Source organism: Salvelinus sp. IW2-2015, linkage group LG6.1, assembly GCF_002910315.2.
Source record: "Salvelinus sp. IW2-2015 linkage group LG6.1, ASM291031v2, whole genome shotgun sequence".
Lineage (NCBI taxonomy): Eukaryota > Metazoa > Chordata > Actinopteri > Salmoniformes > Salmonidae > Salvelinus > Salvelinus sp. IW2-2015.
This window is the reverse complement of record NC_036845.1, coordinates 28,994,414-29,013,105: the sequence shown is the minus strand read 5'-3', so window position 1 is coordinate 29,013,105 and position 18,692 is coordinate 28,994,414. Positions and strand designations below refer to the sequence as shown.

General features: G+C 40.1%; 1 protein-coding gene across 1 annotated transcript in view; it reads right to left on the bottom strand.

Moving 5' to 3' along the window:
* LOC139027911 (uncharacterized) overlaps positions 1–7,257 on the bottom strand; it is a 20,620-nt gene extending 13,363 nt beyond the window's left edge. The window contains exons 1-3 of the mRNA XM_070444114.1: positions 7,062–7,257; positions 6,448–6,780; positions 2,074–2,328 (exon numbers count right to left, since the gene is read on the bottom strand). Of these exons, the coding sequence (XP_070300215.1) occupies positions 2,074–2,328; positions 6,448–6,780; positions 7,062–7,110 (637 nt within the window). The 5' untranslated portion in view covers positions 7,111–7,257. The remainder of the gene's footprint in view (positions 1–2,073; positions 2,329–6,447; positions 6,781–7,061) is intronic.
* Positions 7,258–18,692: the final 11,435 nt, after the last annotated feature.

The following is an 18,692-nucleotide window of genomic DNA, read 5'->3' as shown; positions in this document are numbered from 1 at the left end:
TTGCTCAATTGTTATCAAGGGACCTAACATGTGCAGGAAAACATTCCCCATACTATTACACCGCCACCAAACGCATGTACCGTTGACACCAAGCCAATGACGTGTATTCATGGAGGCCAAGGGAAGCCGGGCTTCCCCAAATAATGTACCACACCCCCACAAAAAAAAATATATATATATAACTTTCGTCACTGTGTTTCACAATTTTCCTTAAATTCGGCAAGAGGCTGAATTTATCTCACAGGAGAAAGCATCTGGCCATCTATCTGATACTGTCTGGTCTGGTCCAGACGAGTATGACATTGTTGCCACCCCTAGCATTGAATGAAAGGGAACCAAGTGAGCATTTGGACTCCCTTGACAAATAAATTATAACAAATTTGCTAATCATTCTTGAGCTAAACTGAGCGAGCTCAACTGCGAAGGGTCATGGCAAAATAATAAAAAGTGTCAAGGGAAGCCAGCTTGGATTTGGTGTCTCTCCTATCAAATCGCTTTGAAAGCATATGTCATTAACAGAAACAACTTGAATTGTTGCATCTCGTTGTGTTGTTGTCCTCCRGTGGCTAGCTAGCTAGCTAAAATTGTCTCTTTCCTAAATTATCCATGGATGGAGATAGGGTTTTGGACTTGCGGTTTTACTTAATTCTCCATCCAATGATTATAAGGGCAATTCTGATCCAACCATTAATTCATACACTGTTGTGACCCTAGTCTGAGAGGATGGAAGTTCAATATGTAAAGTAGCTAGATGTAGAAGGCTAATGTTAACTAGCTAACGTTGCCCATGAACGGAAGTTAGGCTAGCGAGCAAGCATTTTAGCCAGGTAGCCTAGGACAACAAAAATAAGTGTGTACTCTATGACAAAGTGATAGACCGTTTCGTCAACATGAAAGAGAAGAGGATGGCATTGTATTGTGTATTGTGAGTATTGTGAGTCAACATGTATTGTGAGTCAACATGTTTTTTTACTTGCACGAACGCGCGCACGCACATACACAAGCTCAAACAGAAATCAGAACCATGGACAGCCACATCATGTTTAGTTTATGTTGATTGGACAATTGTTTTGGGGGGGTATCTTTCAGTTGTCACTGTATTAGACTAAGCAGAGGTGATTTAATGATGTGGAATTGGTCAAGTTGAAATGGTGCTGGAATAGTGGAGGCAGCAACTGTTTTCCTTGAGACTTGCGGTAACTCTCTGTGGTTCTAAATCAAACATTAACTTGCTTAAGTATGCTGTAGCTCAACTGTCTGTTATATGCAATATGCGTTGTGGAGTTCACAGGACAGAGTTTGCTATCYGGTTTTCTGATAAAACAAAGGTGTGGTTGAATTTATTCTGCCACTGTTGTCTTAATGTCTTGGCCTTTAGGCCGGTATATCATGGTCACAAAGCATATGAATTAACAGAAAACAAYGCAATTATCAAAATACATACAGTGTAGGTTGTAATATGGCTTTGTTGGGGTGAGGGGGGGGGGGCTTGGCTTCCTTAGGGATTTTACCCACACACAGCTACTGCACCAAGCAGGATGGGTCCATGGACTCATCCTGCTTATGCTAAATCCTGAGTCTGCCATCAGCATGACGCAAGAAGAACCAGGATTATTCGGACCAGGCAATGTATTTCCACTCCTCAATTGTCCAGTGTTGGTGATCATGTGCCCACTGGAGCTACTTGTTCTTATTTTAGCTGATAGGAGTGGAACCCGGTGTGGTCATCTGCTGCAATAGCCCATCCGGGACAAGGACAGAGAGAAACCATTCTGCACACCACTGTTGTACTGCAGCATTATTTGCCTGGTTGTGGCCYGCCTGTTAGCTTGCACGATTCTTGCCATTCTCCTTCGACCTCTCATTAACGAGCTGTTTTCACGCATAGGACTGCCGCTTACAAGATGTYTTTTGTTTGTCGGACCATTCTCGATATACCCTAGACAATATTGTGAGTGAAAAGCCCAGGAGGATGGATAGTGCTGTTTCTAAACAGATTCATTTCCATTGATAAGTGCTGATCATCTTTATAATCATCATCRTTATTATCATTGATATTAAACAGTATTTTACCTGGACAAGGTAAGATTACCCTGCTGACAGTAACACTGCTGATATTGTTTCTGATGGTGCAGTTGAGATCCCCAGACAGGCCTTTCTGCAGTGTGATGGMGTTTGTCTTCTCATCAAAAGAGTTGTCATTGTTGTTCAGTGGGTGTCCATCCAGAGTCCAGCTGTACTGGGGACTGTCCCCCTCAGAGGAGCAGGATACCCTCATCTCTCCATGGGACAGACACTTAGAGGACAGCTTAGCCTTAGTCACAGGGGCTATGGGGGAAGATGAAGAATGCATTTATGTTGTTTATAATATGGTTACTGGTTGCTGTCCAGCTTATCAAAATTACAGATATGGAAACATATTTACAGTGGCTTTTTACAATTTTTACAAATTAATAGAAAATGAAAAGCTGTCTTGAGTCAATAAGTTTTCATTCCCCTTTAGGTATTGCATGCCTAATAAGTTCAGTAGTAATCGTGTGCTTAAAACCTCAGATAATAAGTTTACATGGACTAACTCTGTGTGAAATAATAGTGTTTAACCTTTCACGAGCCTCTACCCCGGGTCGGGAGCACCCCCCACCCCCCCACACACTAATTGAGCATAGCTAGCATAGCTTCAAAAGTTAGATAGTAGCATCTAAATATCATTAAATCACAAGTCCAAGACAACCACGAATGAAAGATACAGATCTTGTGAATAAAGCCACCCATTTAGATTTTTTAAAAATGTTTTACAGGGAAGACAAAATATGTAAAATCTATTAGCTAAACACGTTAGCAAAAATACACCACTATTCTAACTCCATCAGTTTCTTACTCCTTCAGGTGCTATCCCAATTCGGCTAACTAAGATTATTGATATGCCACTAACCAAGAAAAAACCTCTTCAGATGACAGTCTGATAACATATTCATGGTTATAGCGATAGTTTTTTGTTAGAAAAAAGTGCATATTTCAGGTAGAAATCACAGTTTACAATTGCACCCACCATCACAAATCGACTAGAATTACTAGATAGAGCAACGTGTATGACCAATTTACTCATCATAAAACATTTCATAAAAATAGACAAAGCATAGCAATGGAAAAAGACCCAGTTCTTGTGATTTCAGACCATATTTCAGATTTTCTAAGTCGTTTTTTCAGCGAACACACAATAAATCGATAAGTAGCATACCACATGTGCAAACGTTACCAGAGCATCGATTCCAGCCAAAGAGCGCTATAAACGTAATCACCGCTAAAAATATATTAATTTTTTCTACTAACCTTCTCAGAATTCTTCCGATGACACTCCTGTAAACATCATTTTACAATATACATATACACGTTTGTTCGGAAAAGGTGCATATTTAGCCATACAAAACCGTGGTTACACCAATAAAAATACTAGGAATCAAGCCTCAATATGTCTTGACGTCATCTATCAGAGTGATCTAGTTTAATTGAAAGCTAAATCATATACTTGAATAAAAAATACAGGGTTGACAGCAATCGAAGACCAAATTAGTTTTCTAATGCAACCCGCTGATTTACATTTTTTAAATTATCCTTACTTTTCAAATACAGGGGTTGGCCAAGTGAAGCTATACCAAACAAAATGGCGAAATATGCGTTTAAAATATTTCGACAGAAACACGATTGTATCATATTAAATATTGCTTACTTTGAGCTGTTCTTCCATCAGATTCTTGGGCAATGTATCCTTTCTATGGTTTATAAACGTCTTTTTTGGTCGATGAATGTCCTCTGTCCTTCGAAATGTCCACCACCAACGACCGCACCCTAAACGTGTCCACAACTTTGAGAGTGCACAACAAAGAAATTTCCTCAAAATCGGCACTAAAACGGATATAAATTGATATAAAACGGTTCAAATTAACTACATTATGATGTTTTATAACAACTATAAGCGACTGAAAACATGACCGGAGACAATATTGCTGGTTAGAAAACGATTTGGAACGAGGCAGGTCCGATGGCCTTGACGGCTTCAGGCGCACGTTGAGAAAGGGGGGTCTCTGTACATTTTCGTCTTTTATAATGGCTGTGAATGTCCCATCGATTTCATTGGAAAACGTGATGACGTACAGACACCCAGAGGAAGACGTAGGCAGTGTCGGTTTCTTCATAGCATTCACTGTCGCCTTAATAAACAGACCCCAGATCAGAGGTAAAAAATTTCTGAAATCTGAACCCTGTCCATGAAAAGGTGCTGTAGAAATTGTTTCTGTACCATCAGAGACAAAATTTCCCCAACTTCTATAGAAACTAGAAAGTGTTTTCTATCCAATAATAACAATAATATGCATATTGTACGATCAAGAATTTAGCACGAGGCAGTTTTATTTGGAGACACAGAAATAAGCTAATGCGGAACAGCACCCCTATAGTTGCAAAGAAGTTTTTAAGATGATTTTTGAATGATTGCCTCATCTCTGTACCCCACACATACAGTCAAGCAGTGATTTTCAAAACACAATCATCACAACAAAAACCAGGGATGTTTTTCAATGCCTCGCAAAGAAGGGCGCCTGTTGGTAGAGGGGTCTTTTTTTTTAAAAGCAGACAATGAAATCCTTTGAGCATGGTTTAGTTATGAATTACACTTTGGATGGTGCATCAATACACCCTTCACTACAAAGATACAGGTGTCCTTCCTAACTTAGTTGCCGGAAAGGAAGGAAACTGCGCCGGGATTTCACCATGAGGCAAAACATTTACAGAGTTTAATGGCTGTGATAGAGAACACTAAGATGGATCAACAACATTGTAGTTGTCCACAATACTAACCTAATTGACAAAGTGAAAAAAAGGAGCCTGTACAGAATAAAAATATTCCTCTCTTTTACAACAAAGCAGTAAAGTAATACTGTAAAAAAATTTTGCAAAGCAATTAACTTTTTGACCTGCATAGCATAGTGGTGACCATGCACGCATAGAGGTGGTTGCTTATGTATGGGTATGCTTGTAATTGTTAAAGGACTTGGGAATTTTAAACATAAAAAGAACGGAATGAGCTAAGCACCCGCAAAATCCTAGAGGAAAACCTGGTTCAGTTTGCTTTCCAACAGACTTTGGGAGATGAATGCACTCTAAAATGATGGGTAGAACAAGGGTTCTTCTAAGATCCTCAAAGTTCATCGAAGAACYTTAAGGTTMTTGGCACTGAAATTGCCCCCAAACGGTTCTTCCAWGAACCCTGTAGGAGGTGGGGTTMATCAATTAACCTCCTTAGGTTCCTGCAACAACAACAAAAACAACTAACTGCCCARCTGAAACATTTCAATTTGAATTTGAAAGGAAWGCAGGTGCAAGCACTTGTATGATCTAAATTCATGTTTTATGTTGATACCATCTATCTTTTCATATTTGTGCAATTCTTTCTTAAACAGAAAAAGGACACAATTCATTGGATATCAATCAACAAAGAGKTRAGAATATGTAGGCTTTAAGAATAATGTTGAAGTCTAGCTGTATTGGGTGCAGGTGACTGAACTGCTCACTTTTGTGTCTACAGACGAGGAGGCATACAAAGGTATGTCAATTGGTATTGGTATGTTATATTATTACCTCTTCAGTTAATATCCCATAGGCCTCTACATTRTGGATGTGTATGTGTATGAAAAGCCATTATCAAAACAGTTTTTTTCATTCACATTTACCACAAAAACCAAGGTATGAATTMTGTCRTGTGCATGTTTTGTTAATCATCTGTATATTTACTATTTTTRGGATTCACAGACTTCACCTCTGAATATAACAGGAAACCTAGCAGTTATAGGGGTTCCACCACAGTTTCAATTTGAAGAATCCCTAAAGGATACTCCAGGAACCTTTTCTTTTTAAGAGTGTGGAGTTGCTTACCAAAAATACAGTAAATGTTCCTGAGTGGCCGAGTTCCAGTTTTGACTTAAATCTGCTTGAAAATCWWTTGCAAGAAAYAGGTTGGTTGTCTAGCAATAATCACCAATTTGACAGAGATTGAAGAATTGAAGAAACATACCCAGAAAGACTCACAGCTGTAATCTTTGACAAATGTGCTTCTACAAAGGATTGAGTCAGGGGTGGGAATATTTAAGTAAATTAAGGTGCCAACATTTAAAAAAAGGTGTTTTCACTTTGTCATTATGGGGTATTATGTGTGTAGGTGAGTCAGAAATACAACAACAATTTAATCAATTTCAGGCTTGACACAAAATCTGGGTTAAGTCAAGGGGTATGGATACTTTCTGAAGGCACTGTATATATGTTTTGTTAGTCATACAAATGCCTTCTTAATTTGATTTATAAATCGTTGCATCATTTTTGTTCAGTAAATGGTCTAAATTCATATTGAGGAAGCAAATAATTATGACTTTTTTTCTTAGAGAATTTACTTTTTACCTTCAATGAACAGTTGTAGTCTTCTTGTGCCCAATAATGTTCCATTTGAATTAAATGTTTCAGCACAGTATTTATCAGAATCATTCCTTACTGTGTTATCTATCCTGAATATCCCCTTGTTTATAAAGAACTCTGACCTGCCTTTAATAGGCTCTTTCGTTATCGATATGTTTCCTCTCATTGTGAGTATCTCTGTTTTAGCACCAGTTGGGTCCTTCCAAACTCTAATCTGATGTCCACTGGCGTTGGTGATCAGCTGGAGATAGACAGTTCCTCCCAGAGCTCCATAACACTGAGCTCCATCCTCTCTAGCATCACAGGGGCTCTCCATGCCTGAGAAACAAGAAAGGGATGTGTTCTATCACTGTCCTCTTTTGAGTCAAGTTTCATTTTATAGATGAGGATACACCAAGCAACAGTACAAACAAATTAATGGCATCATGGGGAATATACAGTAATAGCACCTCAGTCAGTCATCATTTTCATGGAGACAACTCTGTGTTCTTTATTGTTTTGCTAACCAAAGGGATTCTGAGTAGCCCACAGTGATGCTCTTGCTACATGTTATACAAGCCTCTTCATATTACACCAACACATATAAATKATTTTCTTACCATGAGACACTCCTGCTAAGATCACCAACAGTCCAAACACAGTCTCCATGTCTCTTCACAAGGACTCAGCTTAGCAAATKAACTTATTGTACTTTAACAAAGTCCTCTATCTTTCATCCGGTGCTGAATTTCCATAACCTGTCGATGTTTTACGGCATAAATAAAACCTATGGAAAAGATGGTTTGAAAGACACTCCAGCTGTCCCTGTCACCCAGTAGAAAGGAAATGTGTCATTTTGAACTTACCCTATTATTAAGTTGTGACTCAGGAGGAAGAGCCTCTTTAAAGTTGCACTTCTTCATTAAATAAACAGCCAGGCTGGCTAAATACCTTGTGTGTGATGACATCAGATAATATCTMAAATAAAAAGAGGAATGTGATGCTACACATTTTTTTGGTRCTATTTAGAACCYAAARGGTTCTTTGGCTGTCCCCATAGGAGAACCCTTTGAATAACCCTTTTTGTGTTCCAGATAGAACCCGTTTGTGTTTAATGTAGAACCAGAGAGAAAGAGGAAGAGATATTTGATCTAACATAAGTTTTGTAATGTTGAAGTTGATACGAGCATACTGATATAGGTAGGACACGTGACATCCCTGCAACTTTGAGAAAAAACACTTTATATTTGTTTTGTCTCGAGATGGCTATGCGTATTCTTGGAATGTGGCTAGTAGCATAGCGTCTCTCTCCATTGAATACAGCCGGTTGACGTCAGCTACTCTCATCGAATAATCAAAAATGGATTATAATAATGAGAGGTATCCACTGATCCAAAGAAAGGAAAGGCGAGAGCTAGACAGCCCGCCGTGTCGCTTTGTGGACGACTCCCATTGTTAGTGCAGACAGACATGTATCTTGTCAGTATATCCATGATCTTTGTTTTGTTGCTCCACCAACTAGAAGATAAAAATAAAAGTGTGTTTTGGACATTGAGATGTATAGAAGACTCTAGTGCCCAAAATCCCGTTTTAGCATGGGTAGTGCCATTGAGGACTGTCACCATTTTGAAGTAGTGAGACTTCCTAAGGGTTAAGGATCACATAATTCCATCAAGGTCATCAGGAAAGATCAGCCAATGAATTATACTCGTAAGCAAACATTCTATAACTGCAGGTAGCAATAAATTGCAAACCTTGGCTTTATACCTGTTCAAACAACACACTCTAGGTGGCAGTATGCACCCTTTCAGTTTGTTTACCAATTGATAGGAAAAKATKAAAATTGACTTATTCAAAATGGAGATGGCCTCAATGTACTGTCATGCGCAGGTTTCGGGAGCAGCACCCACCCCACGCCTACCACATTAGTTACGAGCCCCACCCGATATCTGACATCAGGACAGGTTTTTCACTGCAACCCAACCCACCCCCATAGAATTGTTCTGAGAGCCAATCTGTTTATTTAATTGTTTTTATGTCTCCAAAATAGAAGGCTATTATTCCCGTCACCATGTGAATTAATTAATTTATAGGTCTATTCAACATTTGGATAAAAGGAAACAATGCAATGAATTAAGAACAACATATTTGTATTTTTACAGTGAGTTGCAGCACATTGACAAATGCTCTGCAATAAATGGGCTTTCTAATTAGCCTTTTTACGGCCCGTGTACACTAGGGGGTTACTGCGCAGTGAAACACTGCTTTCCATTCATTTTAAMATTTTAARGAAATCCACCCATTCCTACCCCTCACACAATCCGTTGAACCTTTCATGGGCCCACGACAAGCAGGATAGCTTATGCCCACCACTCCCGGTGATAAGTTCAGACATCCCACAGGAGGCAGAGCATCTTCAGATCCAGAGAGAGGGAATAGGAGCCGAACGTGACGACCAAGTCGCTGCTGGAGTCAGCGTAGTTGGAGTCAGCTGAACAGCACCCTCACCTGTGAAGTAGAAATTAAAGGGAGAGAAACTGGGAATTGAATAACTGCAGTTGACGTTGCAAAGTAAATGGAAGAATACGCTTATTGCAATGTGCGTGGCTCTTAAAAGAGCCTTTGGTTGTGCATAGTGTAGTCTATGGCACAAGGTGTTGCCAGGGAACAGCACCCTCTTCGAAGAAGTAGGAGGTGAAGGTCTCTCACGAAGCAGAAGATCTCTCCACTGGCACATGGCAATGAGATGCAGGTCCCCTCCTGGTCCTCTTGTCAATCCTCATGAAGTTATGCAGGACACAGGTAGCCTTCACAAACGCCTGAATCCCCCCACGAGGCAGTCCCAGATGGCCCCGGTTACACTCGTGACAATGCAATCACTTTGAAGGAATCTCCAGGAATATGGAAGATAATGTCATTATTAGAATTTTACATCACCAGGTCGTTGTGTATTACTAAAGCATAATATCTCTTATAACAAATCATCCTACTATTGGATAGATAGATTCATGTGCATGTGTAGCATGTGACAACAGTAGGAYTATATCAAGAATAGCATCACAAATTAATACATAAATACCACTTGAAGCTTGATAATGAGATTATAATTTGAATCAGCTGTGTAGTGCTAAGGCAAAAGCAAAAATGTGCACCCCTTTGAGTCCCCAGGACCAGGACTGAGAACCACTGATCTTCATTGGGACCTCTCTGTCTGCAGACAGGCTTTCACAGCTCTCTGTATCTGAGGACAGACAACATCACAAGAAGCAGGCTTCATTATACTTTGTCATGACTTGCCCTCCTGGATGGAGATCAAGGGTGCTGGCTAATCAAAGGTTTCAAGACCCCCCTCTCCTGGGGGAGCTGGCCAGTTTTATGATGGTCATAAATACCTTGCAGGAACTTTCTCTCCCTTGCCATGCTGTATTGATGTCACGTTCTGACCCTTGTTCTTTTGTTATTTCTTTGTTTTAGTGTGGTCAGGGTGTGAGTTGGGTGGGTAATCTATGTTCGTTTGTCTATGTTGGTTTTTTCGTTTGGCCTGGTATGATTCTCAATCAGAGGCAGGTGTCGTTAGTTGTCTCTGATTGAGAATCATACTTAGGTAGCCTTTTTCCACCTGTGTCACGTTCGTCGTATGGAGGAAGAGAGGAAGACCAAGGCACAGCGTGATAGTAACACATTCTTCTATTTATTAAACTAAACGAAGAACACTTAGACAAACTATACAAAACAACCAAACGAACGTGAAGCTAAATACGAAAAGTGCAGACACAGGCAACGTGGATAATGAAACAATATTTCTAACACAAAGAATGTGGGAAATGGTCGGGAGGGACTTAAAAAACGATCATGTCAGATAATTTATTGTTTTGTGATATTATTAAAGACGTTAKAACGGAAACATTGTAACTTTAAGAGCTTTCACAATGTATATGTCAGAGTTACATCTAAATGTTGTAAAACTTATATGATTATATATTACATTATTTGTGAGAAGCTGAAATGTGATTTTAGCCTTCTAAATGAGATGATTGTTTTTCATATAAAGTTTTACCCAGTCAGTAACCACGCCCATGTGAGCACAGACATTATTCCAAAATGATAGAACACCCCTCTTGCCAGAGTGCTTATAAAGGACTCCTAAAGAATWWACATATTAGACCAAACATGCCGGGTGGCTGCCGGTGTGGAAGGTGGTCCTAGCTGTACCCTGAATAATCAACCATTTGAGACCAGAAAACGTGGAGTGGTGGCTACACATAGAATTGGTTGCAATTTAAATACAGACCAAGCAGCCGGACGATGTTGAGCCGGATATCACGAATGGTTAGACTCTACGAGACCATAATATGTGCAGTGTGAGCTGAATACGTTACAAATGGTAAGACCCTCAAACACTTGACGAGTGAAGGCGAAGACCATACCAAACATTCTCAGTCTGCCGCTGGGTAATGTAAAGTAGTCTAGAACTTTGACCAAAGACACAATAAGATCTCAGCAAATGACCATTGGTACATTTCTGATTTATCCATTCTAACAAACACTTCCAGAACAAAGAAAGCCTATAACTACAACTGAGGACATTGTGACCTCTASTGGACAACCAGAGACTTACACAACGAGAGATTTCTGTCAAACTGACTCTCCATAGATGAACTGGGCGATTTCAACAGAAACGACAAAGACATACAAGGTTAAATATGTGTTGCATTTCTAAATCTGAATAAGCAGTTGTTAAGGTGCTAAATATCCATATTTACGATGAGCGTATTTTCCACATGTAGGTTCCTTCTCTGTCTCTTCCGCTCTTTCTTTCCCCACACCTTCCATTGTGTAAAACAAGCCGTCATATCGGGTTAGTCCACCAGGGTCTCTTCATTGCATTTTGTTAGTAATCAATTCAACCTATGTGTGTGTGTGTTTATGTATTTATGTGTGATTATTTAGTTAGTAAATAAATAAKGAAGCCAATTTGTGTTTTGCTGAATCATAATTTAGACTAGGGTTCGTGCAGATTTGAAGTCAACGACGTTCAGAATGAGACTGATATGAGGTAAAAAATTATTCATGGATGAATGGTGTGATAAAATTCTGATATATTCTTGAGTTAATTCTGGAAATGGTAACTCATTAAACTATTTACCCATTTAATAACCAGACCTTCATACAAACTTTCTATGCTGAATTATTATCGTCAATTTAACGCTTGCTAGTGTACACTGGCGTTTACCTAATGAAAGCCTATAGCCAAAATAACAAAACAAGACCTTTACATTCAATATTATTTAGATAATCAGATAGTTTGATTGAAACTTAAATAACAATTTCCCAGAATCGAATATAGGCTGCAAAAATATATATGTTTAGTAGGCTATAACCTAGGCTACTCAAACTTTTACCTGCACACTGGTTTAAACTTTAACCATTTGGAGTAATGCCTAACCTTTCAGCGGTTGCAAGTTTGAATCCAGCAATAGAACGTTGGTTTAAAGATGTTTGATTTAAACCTATCCCAAAACKTAACCCTGAAAAAAAGCAATGCCATTAATTCACCATTAAAAATATATYGTTTTATTAGACAAGTTTAAAATATTGATGTTCATATAGGTTCATATAGGGCATGGGGAAGACCATTAGGGAGAAAACTCTTTAGCTGGTGGTGCTAATGAGACAGTGTGGTAGACCATACTGGTTGGAACTCAGGATGTAGTGTGCTGTGGTCAATGTCTCCACCTAGGGATGAAATACAGAAGTSATCTCAGCAAAAAACGATTGGAAAACTGGACGAGCTTTTTTTCAAATACAGTAGGTGTAATTGATATGCAAGCATTACTATATAAAACATGTTGAATATGTTAGGTATTGACAAATAAACAACAAGGCTAAGAAAAACCATGGATAACAACAAAAAACATCAACAGCTTAGCTTAGGCAAAGAGGTCTAATAACTGGTTTGGACAACAGTTAGTGAGCTAGTAAGCTCCCTCCATGTGTAAGCAAGAAGTGTAAATGGGGCGTTTGGTGGTTGTCACTGGACCAACAAAGAGATGGGGCCCTTCACAAAAACATCCACACAGCATGATGCTGCCACCACCATGCTTCACCGTAGGGATAGTGCCAGGTGACGCTTGGCATTCAGGCCAARAAGTTCAATCTCGGTTTCATCAGACCAGAGAATCTTGTTTCTCTTGTTCTGACTCCTTTAGTTGCCTTTTGGAAAACTCCAAGCGGGCTGTCATGTGCCTTTTACTGTGGAGTGGCTTCCGTCTGGCAACTCTGCCATAAAGGCCTGATTGGTGCGGTGCTGCAGAGATGTTTGTCCTTTTGGAAGGTTCTCCCATCTCCACAGAGGAACTCTGGAGCTCTGTCAGAGTGACCATCGGGTTGTTGATCACCTCCCTGATCAAGGCCCTTCTCCAAACTGATTGCTCAGTTTGGCCGGGCGGCCAGCTCTAGGAAGAGTCTTGGTGGTTCCAAACTTCTTCCATTTAAGAATGATGGAGGCCCCACTGTGTTCTTGGGGACCTTCAATACTGCAGAAATGTTTTCATACCCTTCCCCAGACCTGTGCCTTGACACAATGCTGTCTCTGAGCTCTACAGACAATTATTTTGACCTCATGGCATGGTTTTTGCTCTGACATACACTGTCAACTGTGGGACCTTATATAGACAGCTGTGTGCCTTTCCAAATCATATCAATTGAATTTACCACAGTTGGAGTTCAATCAAGTTATAGAAACATMTCAAGGATGATCAATGGAAACAGGATGCACCTGAGCTCAATTTCAAATCTCATAGCAAAGGGTCTGAATACTTATATAAATAAGGTATTTTTATGTTTTTGTCTTTGTAAAACATTATACAAACCTGTTTTCGCTTTGTCATTATTGTATATAAATTGCTGAGGAATTTYTATTCATTTAWTCCRTTTTAGAATAAGGCTGCAATGTAACAAAATGTGGAAAAAGTCAAAGGATCCGAATACTTTCCGAAGGCACGGTATGTAGCTGACTTATAAGGAGACTTTTCTTTATGGCAGGGGGTGGCAACTTTGAGCGTGGAGGAAATTGTTCCTGTCTGTGCTCTTTCTGAATAGAACAGATGTGAGGAAGGTACTTATTTTGGTGATGCGCACGTCCATGAAGTCTAGTCCTTCCTCGTCATGTTCCATCGTGAAGCACAGGTGTCCTGTAATGGTGTCAGAAATTGATAAAAGGACAGGGACTGTAGGTCACCCTTGAAGACAACAAAAGTGGAATCAATGTCATGTYCCAAATGACCAGGTTCTCGAAAAAAAAGTGTTGGACGTCTCATTTATAATATGAGCTTTTTCAAAATACTCGAGGTGTAGGTTAGGGAAGTTCAAGGGTGCCAATCTTGTGCCCATGGCTGTCCCACTACACTGCAGGAAGTAGGCATTGTCAAGCTTGAAGTAGTTTCTGGTAAGCAACAACCTCATGAGTTCAGCTAGGAAAGAAGAGGGTCGGTTGGGATCTGTTCTCAAGACAAGGAAATGTTCAATTCCTAACTTATGAGGAATGACTGTGTACAGGGACTGGACATCAAAAGAAAATAGGAAACACTGTTCCGGTATCTCAGTGTCAGTCAATAGTGTTAGCAGTTGATGTTACTCTTCAATAACACGGAAATAGGTTTMTTCAAAGAGGACAAATYATAGAAGTTATGCTGAGAGGTAGATGTCCATTCTCCCCTGTCCTCAGTGATTCTCTCCTCAGTGATTCTTTTCTCAGTGATACTTTCCACAGAACAAAGGGACAGGATGTAGTTTTATAACCCAACCCTAGCCTGTGGTTGACCAATTAGAATTCCTTGCAATAAAACTGGGCCAATGGTCAAATAACAAGTATCCTATTTCAGGCTCAATGTATAGACAAATTCCTCCGATGTCTCTGACCCATTGATCAATAATTCCCTATTACAGAAAAAACACTATTTCCATTGATTGTTAGTACTCTATTGACTTTTAGTCCTCTTAACCTTTATTCCTCTTGACCTTTAGTCCTCTGTGTTGTGTATTTATCTTCAATATATTCTTACACTCCCCCCTAGACCATTAAAAAAATAAATTGTTGTTTTTAGAAAACAGTAGAAAACATGAAAAAATTGACAGTATAAAAAAACATTAGCAGTAAGCATAAAATAATTCACATTAAACACCTTGCATGTCTATAAAACACAAAGGGCATATTCTACTTGCTGTTACAATAATTAAATAGATTTCAAACAAAGTTATAGAAAATAAGTATTAACAGGTGTAATGATGATTTCCCTTACGATTCCTACCACATCCTGTATTAGGAGGAAACTCACAAAAAATTAATAATTGTCTACAAGACAATACAATTCAATCATCCTATTGGCAAGGTAATAATTCACAAAGTCCTTTAAAAGTGACCAGCTCTTCCACACTGGTATCAGTGTCCCACATAGATAAAATTCAGAACTTATGTTCTGACAGTCTGCCGGTAGTGAGGAATTCTTCTTCCGTTCCACTGGTTGATAAGGAATTCTCTTATAAACACTTCACCGGTGATCTTGTATCGTTTCAGGTACAGTCCTTGGGTCAAGGCAGCTTCAGACGGTAGATTCTCATAACCTGTAACGAAGGAAACAATAAGTGAAAGTAACATGTCGTGGTTTCAAGAGAAATTGATATTTCAGATTTCCCGAAGTACGCATGTCCCGACTTCCGGGAAAAAGTTGGACATTTCACCTAGATATCCCGAACACTCGGGGCTCCCGAGTGTCACAATGGTCTAAGACACACGCATTCTCCAGGCTCCGCTTTGTCATCAAAATGGACAACCTTGCAGTGAGTGACATTTTTCCATCGTGATTTTCCCTGGACTTTTACTGCTGACCTCATTATGAGCAAAACTTGATAAGGACTTTCCCATTTGGCACTAATGTGTCTGTTACATATTTTTTTTACCATCACCCACTGTCAAATCAAATCAAATCAAATTGTATTGGTCACATACACATGGTTAGCAGATGTTAATGCGAGTGAGGCGAAATGCTTGTGCTTCTAGTTCTGACCATGCAGTAATATCTAACACTTAATCTAACAATTTCACAACAACTACCTTTTACACACAAGTGTAAAGTAATGAATAAGAATATGTACATATAAATATATGGATGAGCGATGGCCGAACAGCATAGGSAAGACGCAGTAGACGGTATAGAGTACAGTATATACATATGAGATGAGTAATGTAGGGTATGTAAACATTATATAAAGTGGCATTGTTTAAAGTGACTAGTGACACATTTATTACATCCAATTTCTAATTATTAAAGTGGCTAGAGATTTGAGTCAGTATGTTGGCAGCAGCCACTAAATGTTAGTGATGGCTGTTAAACAGTCTCATGGTCTTGAGATAGAAGCTGTTTTTCAGTCTCTCGGTCCCAGCTTTGATGCACCTATACTGACCTCGCATTCTGGATGATAGCGGGGTGAACAGGCAGTGGCTCGGGTGGTTGTTGTCCTTGATGATCTTTTTGGCCTTCCTGTGACATCGGGTGGTGTAGGTGTCCTGGAGGGCAGGTAGTTTGCCCCCGGTGATGCATTGTGCAGACCTCACTACCCTCTTGAGAGCCTTACGGTTGTGGGTGGAGCAATTGCCGTACCAGGCGGTGATACAGCTCAACAGGATGCTCTTGATTGTGCATCTGTAAAAGTTAGTGAGTGTTTTTGGCGACAAGCCAAATTTCTTCAGCCTCCTGAGGTTGAAGAGGCGCTGTTGTGCCTTCTTCACCACGCTGTCTGTGTGGGTGGACCATTTCAGTTTGTCCGTGATGTGTACACAAAGGTACTTAAAACTCCCACCTTCTCCACTACTGTCCCGTCGATGTGGATGGGGGTGGGGGATCCCTCTGCTGTTTCCTGAAGGTCACGATCATCTCCTTTGCTTTGTTGATGTTGAGTGTGAGGTTATTTTCCTGACACCACACTCCGAGGGCCCTCACCTCCTCCCTGTAGGCCGTCTCGTCGTTGTTGGTAATCAAGCCTACCACTGTAGTGTCGTCTGCAAACTTGATGATTGAGTTGGAGGCATGCATGGCCACKCAGTCATGGGTGAACAGGGAGTACAGGAGAAGGCTGAGAACGCACCCTTGTGGGGCCCCAGTGTTGAGGGTCAGTGGGGTGGAGATGTTGTTTCCTACCCTCACCACCTGTGGGCGTCCAGTCAGAAAGTCCAGGACCCAGTTGCACAGGACGGGGTCGAGACCMAGGGTCTTGAGCTTATTGAYGAGTTTGGAGGGTACTATTGTGTTAAATGCTGAGCTGTAGTCGATGAACAGCATTCTTACATAGGTATTCCTCTTGTCCAGATGGGTTAGGGCAGTGTGCAGTGTGATTGTGATTGCGTCGTCTGTGGACCTATTGGGGCGGTAAGCAAATTGGAGTGGGTCTAGGGTGTCAGGTAGGGTGGAGGTGATATGATCTTTGACTATTCACTCAAAGCACTTCATGATGACGGAAGTGAGTGCTACGGGGCAATAGTCATTTAGCTCAGTTACCTTARCTTTCTTGGGAACAGGAACAGTGGTGGCCCTCTTGAAGCATGTGGGAACAGCAGACAGGGATAGGGATTGATTGAATATKTCCRTAAACACACCAACCAGCTGGTCTGCGCATGCTCTGAAGACGCAGTTAGGGATGCCRTCTGGGMCTGCAGCCTTGTGAGGGTTAACACGTTTAAATGTTTTACTCTCTTTGGCTGYGGGGAAGGAGAGCCCGCAGGTTTTGGTAGCGGGCCGTGTTGGTGGCACTGTATTGTCCTCAAAGCGAGCAAWGAAGTTGTTTAGTTTGTCTGGGAGCAAGACATCGGGGTCCGTGACGGGGCTGGTTTTCTTTTTGTAGTCCGTGATTGAATRTAGACCCYGCCACATACCTCTCGTGTCTGAGCCGTTGAATTGCGACTCTACTGTCTTGGTACTACGTCATGTCCCCCCCTCAGGATTTATTCCCCACGCCTCTTTAACTTGTCTGTCTGCTTCCCCTACTGCAGTATCTTCAAACTGGAGTGCAATGCCGCCGGGGGTACACCAAATAAAAATGTGATTCACATTAAAATTGTTAATTCAATTCTAACAGTTCCATTTATATTTTCCAACGGGGCTGTACATTTGGTGAGGTTTCACTGCCAAAAATAAAAATTAAACCATCTAGTGTTCTGCGTTTAACAACACAATGTCAAATACAGGTAGCATAGTCAAATAATTAACCTTTACTTCATACCCATCCCGGATCCGGGAGCATCCTCATCAAAAAAAGCTGACTAGCATAGCCTAGCCTAACGGGACAGGGATATCATATAATATAATTTCATGAAATCACAAGTCCAATACAGCAAATGAAAGATAAACATCTTGTGAATCCAGCCATCATTTCCGATTTTTAAAATGTTTTACAGCGAAAAACACAATATGTATTTCTATTAGCTAACCACAATAGCCAAACACACAACGGCATATTTTCACCATGTTTCCACCGCATAGGTAGCCTTTCACAAAACCCACAAATAGAGATAAATTAATCACTAACCTTGAACAACTTCATCAGATGACAGTCTTATAACATCATGTTATACAATACATTATGTTTTGTTCGAAAATGTGCATATTTATAGCTACAAATCCTGGTTTACATTGCAGCCACCGTCAAAAATAGCACCAAAGCAGCCAAGGTAATTATAGAGACCAACGTGAAATACCTAAATACTCGTCATAAAACATTTCTGAAAGATCGATGGTGTACAGCAAATTAAAGACAAACATCTTGTGAATCCAGCCAATATTTCCGATTTTTTAAGTGTTTACAGCGAAAAACACAATATAGCATTATATTAGCTTACTACAACAGCCTACCACACTACCGCATTCATTCATCAAGGCATGTTAGCGATAGCAATAGGCACGTTAGCGATAGCGAATAAACCAGCAAAAGATATTAATTTTCACTAACCTTCATAAACCTTCATCAGAGACAGTCCTATAACATCAGGTTATACATACACTTATGTTTTGTTCGAAAATGTGCATATTTAGAGCTGAAATCAGTGGTTATACATTGTGCTAACGTAGCATCTTTTTCCCAGAATGTGCGGATATTTTTCTAAAACTCACCTATTCTGACCAAATAAACTATTCATAAACATGACTAAAAAATACATGTTGTATAGGAAATGATAGAATACACTAGTTCTTAATGCAATC